Source organism: Bison bison, unplaced genomic scaffold, assembly GCF_000754665.1.
Source record: "Bison bison bison isolate TAMUID 2011002044 unplaced genomic scaffold, Bison_UMD1.0 scf7180017864154, whole genome shotgun sequence".
NCBI lineage: Eukaryota > Metazoa > Chordata > Mammalia > Artiodactyla > Bovidae > Bison > Bison bison.
The window spans coordinates 662162-672355 of NW_011494726.1; the positions used below are offsets into that span (position 1 = coordinate 662162).

At 46.4% G+C, this 10194-nt stretch overlaps 1 protein-coding gene across 4 annotated transcripts in view; it reads right to left on the reverse strand.

Moving 5' to 3' along the window:
• Nucleotides 1-7091: 7091 nt before the first annotated feature.
• TTPAL (tocopherol (alpha) transfer protein-like) overlaps nt 7092-10194 on the reverse strand; it is a 13923-nt gene continuing 10820 nt past the window's right edge. For all 4 annotated transcript variants that reach the window (XM_010840990.1, XM_010840989.1, XM_010840991.1 and 1 more), the window contains one exon: nt 7092-8303. In XM_010840990.1, the coding sequence (XP_010839292.1) occupies nt 8025-8303 (279 nt within the window). In that variant the 3' untranslated portion in view covers nt 7092-8024. The remainder of the gene's footprint in view (nt 8304-10194) is intronic.

A 10194-nucleotide genomic window follows, 5' to 3' on the forward strand; every position in this document is an offset into this window, starting at 1 on the left:
TACTGCCCAAATCGGGCCACCTGCTCAGTGGGCTCCTCACTACTGCTGGGTGACTTCAGTCACATGGTGCCTGCATCCTCAGGTGAAGAAAAATGAGAGCTGCCCCCAAATAGCAACACGTCCCAAGCAAGGAACAGATATTATCCACAGCCCTGTAAAGTGGTGATGATTCTCCCCTTTTGTAGATCACACTGAGATGTAGAGAGGCTAGTGTCTTGCCCACAGACACTAGTAAGAAGCAAAGCAGAGAAACAAATCCAGGGCTGATTTAGATCCCAGTCTCCCTTGGCCCAAAAGGATGTAGGAGACGAGATAAACTATAGAGACTGCTTCATGTAGGGGGGCCAGGCCAGCTGGCTCTCTACCCATTACTAATGAAGGAAAATTACTAGCTCCCTGAAAGCAGTAACTGCTGTCCTACTGGGTCAGTGTATTCCAAGAGGGTTGGTACCTTATCAGATAAGAGAGCAAACATTCGGTTAAAGTTCTTCTTTTTTTCCACAAAAGTAGTGCCCTTAAAGGAATTTATTACCAGCTTTTAAAAAAAATTATATATATATATATATATAATTTTTATTAATTTGGCTGGGCCGGGTCTTAGTTGTAGCATGTGAACTCTTAATTGCAGCATGTAGGATCTAGTTCCCTGACCAGGGATGAACCCCGGGCCCCCTGCATTGGGAGTGCAGAATCTTAGCCACTGGACCACAAGGGAGGTCCTCATCCATACTCAGCAGCTTTAAACACAATAACATGAAACATTTGGTGCCATTTATTGTATAGAAGTGCTGAACAAGTACTGTGAGGCGTGGGCACTGGAGAAAACTAAGGGGTATTTTAGAAAACTCATAGAAAAAACTCCTATGGCTTCTAAAGTACCTAAGTTGATCCTTTTAACACTGTTATGGAGGTAAAAAGAATTGAAGCCATGAACTCTGTCTTTCCAGACGTGAGAAACAGACTAAGTTCTTTGAGAATGCTGACCTGAAGAGCTGGTATGTTGCAGTGTTAAGTACTTACTGTTGCATCATCAAAGCCAGCAGTAAACGTATGGATATTCCGAGGGTTTCTCAACTGGCCCATCCCAACACACCAGACCCGCCGCAGACGGGGACCTAGCTCTTGTCTCCTCTGGGGAGATGAACAGAGGGCAGAGAAACAGCTAAGCACCAGGGGACCAGAGCTGAGCAGGCCACACCCAAGTCACCCTCAAGGAGTTTGTGTTCACTTGTAGGTGCTTCCAGAATAAAGTGTTCAGTTACAATTTGGGCCTCAAGAGATTAGGAACTTCTGCTTTCTATTCTCCAGGAAGCCAGAAAACAAGCCACTTTTTACACTGACGCTTTCTGACTCTATAAATACCTCCCTTCTTTCTATGGTCTGTCTGGGGGCTGACTCCAGCCATCAGGAGGAGATTGTGGGCTCCAGTCAGAGTGCCTGGCCTTGAATCCCAGTGCTACTTAACTGTTAATAGCTGTGGGTCCTTGGACAAGCTGCTTTTCTGTACCTTACTTCTCCCCCAGGGGCAATAATATTTAATTCAGGGTGCTTGAAGATTAAATGACATTTTGTACATGAAGCACTTAACAAGATGGATGCACAGCCCATAAGAGCACTCAGGGACTGTTAGCTATCAGGGTTCAAGGCCAGTCTGGGAAGTACACCTGGGCCTCGCGAGTGGCCCTCTGTGTCACTGTGGACATCTCGCTCCACTTCCTTTCTTCACACTGCTGTCCTCTCACCGCATCTGATCTTCAGAGGCAGCTGGCCTGCTGCCTGGAAAATGCACGTGCTGCCACAGCGCCCCCTTCCGGCCTCAGCAGGTGAGAGGCTCTCCCCAGGCCACTGTGAGGGAGTGAAAGGCACTCAGTTGTGTCCAAGTCTTTGTGACGCCATGGACTATACAGCCCATGGACTTCTCCAGGCTAGAACACTGGAGTGGGTAGTCTTTCCCTTCTCCAGGGGATCTTCCTGACCCAGGGATTGAACCCAGGTCTCCCACATTGCAGGTGGACTCTTTACTAGCTGGAAGCCCTGGCCATGAAAAATAAAACACTTAGAACCTTTACCCAAACTGCCATAGTCACAAAAGAACTCCACACACACTCAGCCTTACAGAGATTTTTTATTATTTAAGACCCAGTCATGCATACGAAAATTACATGTTTTCACCATTTTGACTTAGAAAATGCACTAGAAAAATAAACTTTTGGTCAAAACAAACACTGAAGTAGATGAATCCACCACCACGTGTCCCTATACTTGAAGCCAAACTGAATTTCAGTTTGAAGCAAGGAAGGCAACCAGTGGCCGAAATGATGCCCCAATCTGGTCCCAATTAGTCCATCTCTAACCCCTTCAGAGTCACTGTCAGAGGCTCTTGGCCCCAGAGAACTTTTAAGTATTTTACCTGTAACAGGTTCCCACCTGATATGCCAAGAGGTCAAGGCATATCCCTAAGAATCCCAGTGGACGGCAGCTACTTAACTGCCCAGCAAAACATGGTGCCCAGTGAGACGAAAAGATGAGTGGCTGATCGGCAGAGAGCAGAACAGTCACTAGCAAGGCCATTCACAAATCACCCTGGGCCTTTGCACGGAGCAAGCGCCGTGAAGGAAGAATATCTGACTCTGACATTATATATTGTATTTCAAGCCATTTCTGCGTCAGGAGAGCAGGAGGGAATTTAGTCGAGATTTACAAAACTCACAGACCTCAATACTGAAAAGTGTGACTTTTCAGATGTCCAGCGTGACTAGACATCTTTCCTGAACAGTTGCCATGTTTTCTGTTTGTGATCTCCACGCCTCTCATGGCACAGGACAGCCACACATCATTAGCTTAGCGGACATTTTACTTCCTAAATGAAAGAAGTGGTTTCAAAGGAAAACCTTAAAATGAGGTATTATGATAATGCCACAACAGTACCATAGCTTTTGGCTACGCAAAAGAAAAAGCGACCCCATAACTGATCTGAGAATCAGATGGCATTTAAAGTAACTGCCCACACATGGAGATTTCTGGAAGGCTCAACATCTCACAGGAATTCAGGGAAAATATCTCTTATTACCCTGACTCTCTTTCTGGCAAAAATGTAGTATCTTGTGAACTGAAGTGTTTGTAAAGCTCTAAGGACAGGCTTGTGACATTGAGCAATGTCAGGTTCGTGACACTGTACAGGAGGCAGTGATTGAGACCATCCCCAAGAAAAAGAAATGCAAGAAGGCAAAATGGCTGTCTGAGGAGGCCTTACAAATAGCTGAGAAAAGAAGAGAGGCTAAAGGCAAAGGAGAAAAGGAAAGATACCCCCATATGAATGCAGACTTACAAACAACAGCAAGGAGAGAGAAGAAAGCCTTCCTCAGTGATCAATGTAAAGAAATAAGGGAAAACACTAGAATGGGAAAGACCAGAGATCTCTTCAAGAAAATTAGAGATACCAAGGGAACACTTCATGCAAAGATGGGCACCATAAAGGACAGAATTCGTATGGACCTAACAGAAGCATAAGATATTAAGAAGAGGTGGCAAGAATACACAGAAGAACTGTACAAAAAAGATCTTCATGAGCCAGATAACCACGATGGTGTGATCATTCACCTAGAGCCAGACATCCTGGAACGTGAAGTCAAATGGGCCTTAGGAAGCATTACTACGAACAAAGCTAGTGGAGGTGATGGAATTCCAGTTGAGCTATTTCAAATCCTAAAAGATGATGCTGTGAAAGTGCTGCACTCAATATGCCAGCAAATTTGGAAAACTCAGCAGTGGCCACAGGACTGGAAAAGGTCAGTTTCATTCCAATCCCAAAGAAAGCCAATGTCAAAGAAGGTTTAAACTACTGCACAATTGAACTCATCTCACACATTAGCAAAGTAATGCTCAAAATTCTCCAAGCCAGGCTTCAAAGTATGTGAACCATGAACTTCCAGATGTTCAAGATGGTTTTAGAAAAGGCAGAGGAACCCGAGATCAAATTGCCAATATCTGTTGGATCATGGAAAAAGTAAGAGAGTTCCAGAAAAACATCTGCTTTATTGACTACACCAAAGCCTTTGACTGTGTGAACCACAAGAAACTGTGGAAAATTCTGAAAGAGATGGGAATACCAGACCACCTTACCTGCCTCCTGAGAAATCTGTATGTAGGTCAAGAAGCAACAGTTAGAACTGGACATGGAACAATAGACTGGTTCCAAATAGGAAAAAGAGTATATCAAGGCTGTATATCGTCACCCTGCTTTTTTAACTTATATGCAGAGTACATCATGAGAAACGCTGGGCCAGAAGAAGCACAAGCTGGAATCAAGATTGCAGGGAGAAACAGCAATAGCCTCAGATATGCAGATGACACCACCCTTATGGCAGAAAGCGAAAAAGAACTAAAGAGCCTCTTGATGAAAGTGAAAGAAGAAAGTGAAAAAGTTGGCTTAAAACTCAACATTCAAAAAACTAAGATCATGGCATCCAGTCCCATCACTTTGTGGCAAACAGATGGGGAAACAATGGAAACAGTGAGACTTTATCTGGGCTCCAAAATCACCGCAGATGGTGACTGCAGTCATGAAATTAAAAGACATTTGCTCCTTGGAAGAAAAGCTATGACCATCCTAGACAGCATATTAAAAAGCAGAGACATTACTCTGCCAACAAAGGTCCGTCTAGTCAAAGCTATGGTTTTCCATATGTATGGATGTGAGAGTTGGACTATAAAGAAAGCTGCGCGCTGAAGAATTGATGCTTTTGTTTTTGTGGTGTTGGAGAAGACTCTTGAGTCTCTTGGACTGCAAGGAGATCAAACCAGCCAATCATAAAGGAAATCAGTCCTGAATATTCATTGGAAGGACTGATGCTGAAGTTGAAACTCCAATACTTTGGCCACCTGATATGAAGAACTGACTCCTTGCAAAAGACCCCGATGCTGGGAAAGATTGAAAGCGGGAGGAGAAGGGGATGACAGAGGATGAGATGGTTGGATGGCATCACCGATGCAATGGATATGAGTTTGAGCAAGCTCCAGGAATTGGTGAAGGACAGGGAAGCCTGGCGTGTTGTGGTTCATGGAGTAACAAAGAATCGGACACGACTGAGTGACTGAACTGACTGAAGGACAGGCTGCTCCTTGTGAAAGCAGGATGAAGTACTAGGGAGCTGAGGCCACCTCTGCCGACAGAAAATAGGAAACTTGAGAGGGGAAGCCAGGGTTGTTGCACTTTTGGCTATTTCTGTAGATTACTCCCAGCCTCTGGCCATGAAAGAACAGAATTCCAGGGAAGAAGCACAATTTTCCAGAATTCTGTACAGTAGAGAAGGAAAAACCCCCCTCCCCATTACCCAAGCTTACAGACTCATTTGGAAGCATTAGGTGTCAGTTCATTCAGACCTAAACTACCTAAAAAGTCATTCAGATGGCGGGGGTGGGGTTGGGCGGGGGAGAACAAATCCCTGATGCCAGGAACAGAGGGTTCAGGGCTCCCAAGTGTAGACCCCCTTCATCATAAGACGATTCAGGGATGTTCAGCAGCTGACCAAGGTCATGTGGCAAAGTAAAGCTGGAACTTGGGTCTCCTGGTTTACTATTTCTTTCTCTTGCCTACAGCACACAGCCCTGAATTGCAGGAAATGTTCCTTTTCAGGTGTCTGAAATGAGTCAAAACTTTTACCTTAAGGAAAACACTCAGTTCTCCTGGTGTTCAGTTACTTGCTCCCACTGCTGAGTGAAACTCCCGGGGTGCCCCTGTGGTCATTCCCCTGCCCTGCTGAGGCAGCTGTAGAGAGAAGCCAGGCAGAGACCCCCACGTCTTTCACCCAGGGAGATCCTGCTTTCACAGCTCGGACCAAGCCTCCTGAAGTGCCAAAACCACTTGCTTTTCCTGGAGCCAACATAAAACACAGCAGCTCCAGCAGCTCCAGAAGGTAGAACAGCCCTTGGCTTTGAATCCTTTCGGAAGCCGAACGAAACAGCTCCTTGATCTAACTGGGAAGGTCTGGGAAATGGGCAACACCCTTCCTGGTCTTTGAGGAATTTCTGGAGGTGAGCTTGGCCGTCCCCACGTTAAGACACATGGACAAAGTCAACTGGCCAGGAATGCAATGCACAGTTTAAACCTTGGAAATTTGGGGCTGAATGATTCATGTCTAACTTTTCTGTTTTGTTTTTTAATCTCTGTCCTCTTTGGGACCTAAGAAAACCTGTGACCGATTCTCCCAGGCAGCTGGGTTCTGCACTCATTACTACAGCCATCCCGCTTGTCCCATTTAGACCTTTTCAGCAGTGGTGGTCTTGCCATCGTTGTCATGGCATCGTCTAGATGGGACTAGAGGCACCCAGGGGGTGTATTTTGACACCTCCCACCCAGCCAGGTCCTTAGAGCATCCGAGGTTAGTATCTGTGGTGAAAACAGTTCTTCCTAGAATTGGCACGAATGAGGTAAGTCATTTCCACCAACAACTTCTCCAGACATTTTAAAAAGTGCTAGAGAGAGAGAAATAGCTTATAAACAACTGATTGGCCTTTACGTGTCAGAGGACTGTTCTAGTCCTAACTGAGTCATTCAGTTTGCCTGCTGCTGCTCTAACAAGTGCACAGAGAAGCTAACACACACAGTGCATGGTACTTGTCACTTTTTAACACCACAATGTGCATGGAATGAATGAAAGGAAATAGGTCAAAAGCCATCAGATGAACCACCTAATTTGAGGCCTGGGCTAAGGCTAAGTTCTTGACAGGAAGGGTCTAAAGTGCTAAAATGCAGAACTAACATTCAATCTGGCTGGACATGAGAGATAGAAACTCAAGTGGGTTGGGGTGCAGGTGTCCCAGAATAACTTGCCCTTATTTCCAGAGGCCAAATTTTAAGAATGCCAATTAATTTAACCCTTTACCATCGCCAAGTTTAAAATATAAGCCAGAGTCTCAGAGGTGGAAGGAATTCATCCAAGATCATGGGCATCGCATCTGCCTTCACTACCCTCCCTGTGAAAGGAAAATGGGTATTGCTGATCCACTGGTTTCTATAAAGACAGGGCCGAAGCAATGACGCATCCCTCTTGGGAAGGCCCATGCATACCGCAAAAATACAGAATCCAACCACTGGTATCCAGAGAGTGCTCTTTCTAGGCAGAAAACCAATGTCTAACATTCAATAAATAACCAAATTGCAGAGCCCCGTTAGTGGACAAAAGGGCCCTCATCGTCACTTCATTCAGCCTGATTTTACAGATGAGAAGGCTGGAGGCCACAGAGGCTTGTGTGTCCTGTCCACAGAAACACATCTAAGGCTGGGGCCCAAGTCTCATAATTCTTAGGCTAGAATTCTTTTAGCTACACAGGACTGACGTCCAGGCTTCTTGGTTGAGTAAAATCACGTGCGTCTAGGATCATGTATGATTCTTTTGAGAACCAGGACTAAGGCTTTATGGGTTCGGAAAAACTTTAAGGTTCTATTGCAAGATTCAACCCATGAATCCCAGAGGTACATAAGGCCCCTGGTTCCCGAGTTTGATCAGGAGGTGCTGCTTCTGTCCTCTTGCATGATTCAGTGAAGGTGCTTTCCAGACCCAGTGATGGACCTCTGACTTTCAAGATGAGAGAGGTCTGTAGTCTCTTTCAAGACAATCTCATCATCTCACATGTGGCCCCCTGGCAGGCTCGGCCAAACCGTCTCACAGGAATGCACTGCCTGGCCAATCGGGGTTTTCTCCTGGAATGTGGGATCAAAGTGACGTTGGTCCTCATTTTTCTTGCTTTGAGCTCTCTAAGAACCAGATACGGCTTCCACATTCATGGCTGCACACTGGGATTCCAAATATTTTGGAACTGCTGGGGGACTTTCTCCATGTCTTCCACAGAGTCATTCAAGCCACCCAAGCCTCACCCTATGGCTCAGAGCTGTCCAGGATTTTCCTCCATGCTACAGTTCCGTTCCAAGGAGCAAGACAATCCCTGGCACCTCGAATCCTCCTTGGGCCTCTCCGAAGAAAGAAGGAAAGGTTGTAAAGATGGTGACATTCGCGGGGGACTGCCTAGTAGCAGGAGTACAGCTGCGATTTCATGGCCCGCATGGAGTCATCACAGGGCACCTCTGAGCTCAGCCCCTCGGGCGGCAGGGCCTGGCCCAGGATGCTGTCACAGGGAGGGCCCGGCTGGCAGAACTCCCTTACGAAGTCCTCCTCCGAGGCCAGCAGCACCGCGTTCCAGGCGGTGATGTCCAGCTCTCCAGCCGTGCCCCCGTATTCCCTGGGGAGGATGTTTCTTGGAAGGTTTGTGTGGAGAGAGTTCAGGTCAGACCCGTGAAGGAAAAACTACAGAGAATGAAAGGAAAGCACACAAGTCCTTGGGTTAATCAGTAACCTTTACTAGAAGGTGCTCAAACACACATCTGTTGAATGAATAAGGGAATGGTTGATGCCAACTCCACTCTTCCAGTGCCGTGAAAAGCTTGAGGATCCTTCACCCTCTTTTCCTCACACCCTGTATCCTGTTAGCTGGTCCTTCAAAATACCTCCAGCAGCACCTCCCTGCTACCCTAGTGGGACCAGTTCACCATCCCTTCTTTCCTGGATTCTCAGAGTGTCTTCCTCCGTTCTGTGCTTAAACCCTTGTCCCACCACAGCCTAAGCACTCGTCAACGTAGGTCAGATCAAGTCACTCCTCTAAAACACATGGACTTCCAGTGCACCCATCTCACGCAGACTAAACACCAGAGTCCACATGATGGCCCACACGGTCTGGCCTGTTACACCTCTGCCTCCCCTTCCTCCCATGCCCCGCTGGGGCTCCTCCAGGCCTGCTTCCCCCGCCCCCCGCCCGGCTCAGAGTCCCCCAGATCCCTGTAAGGCTCACTCCCTCATGAATTCACGTCTTCACTCAAACGCCAACTTCTCAATGACACCACCTCTGACTATCCTACGAAATACTACTGCTCCTTTCCTTCCAGAACCTGCTGTCTCCTTTCTCTTTTTTATTTTTCTCCATAGCATTAGCACCTTCTCATCCTAGATAACAGACATAACTCACTGTCTGTCTCTCTAGAACGTAAGCTTCTTGGGGGCGGAGATTTTGGTCTGTTTTGTTCATTGAGACCACATCTGCACAAAGCTGATAAAAAAATAGTTTTGAGTGGATGAATTACCATACAATGGACCAATTGAACAGATTATTGGACACCAGTAAGGTCATTTCGTAGATGTAAAAGACCTTGCCCAAAGACTGCTTTGGTAAAAGCAGGTTCCAAACAGAAGCTCCAGGAAGCAACATGGGTTCAAACCCAGGGTGGGAGGCCACACTGAGAGGTCCTCAATCCTAACAGTGCAGCAGAATCACCTAAGGAAGTCTTAAAAGCACAGGTTCCTGGGCTCTACCCCTGAACTGACGAGTTGAAATCTTTGGGGAAAGGGCCTGGGAATCTGGATTTCAAGTTCCCTCCCTCACAAATGAGATTCTACATTTCCTCTTTGAAAGCGAGAACAAAATTGAAGAGTATGTGAGTGACCATAACCATTTTCCTAGGCCTACCACCCATCACATTTCAGTCATGGTCCTCGGAAAGTTTAAAAGATCACTGGCTCTTCAGGGTCAGAGGAAGACTATTGTTTTTTTTTTTTTTTGGCTGCACCTTGCGGTTTGCAGAATCTTAGCTCCCCAACCAGGGATCAAACCCAGGTCCCCTGGAGTGAAAGTTCAGAGTCCTAATTCCTGGACCACCAGGGAAGTCCCCAGACTGTCTTTTTAAAGTGTCACCTATCCTCTCTAACATAAAAATTAAACTATAAACTCACAGATCTCATAAACCTTGAATTACTCTACAAACCTCACACAGTAAGACAACAAATTAAGTAAATGGAAAGGCTTAAACAATTTAAGCTACAGGGACTTTCCTATAGCTTGGATGGTAAAGAATCTGCCTGCAAATGCAGGAGACCTGGGTTCAATACCTGGGTGAGGAAGATCCCCTGGAGAAGGCAATGGCTACCCACTCCAGTATTCTTGCCTGGAGAATCCCATGGACAGAGGAGCCTGGCAGGCTACAGTCCATGGGATCTCAAGAAGTTGGATACGACTGAGCGACAAATAGACAACAGTTTTAAAGCACAAGGAGCTACAGTCAGAAATTGCCAGGACTCTTTTTAACTGCCCACCCAATGCCCACCCTTTGCCACGTCCTCAAGGCAATGGCACCCCACTCCAGTACCC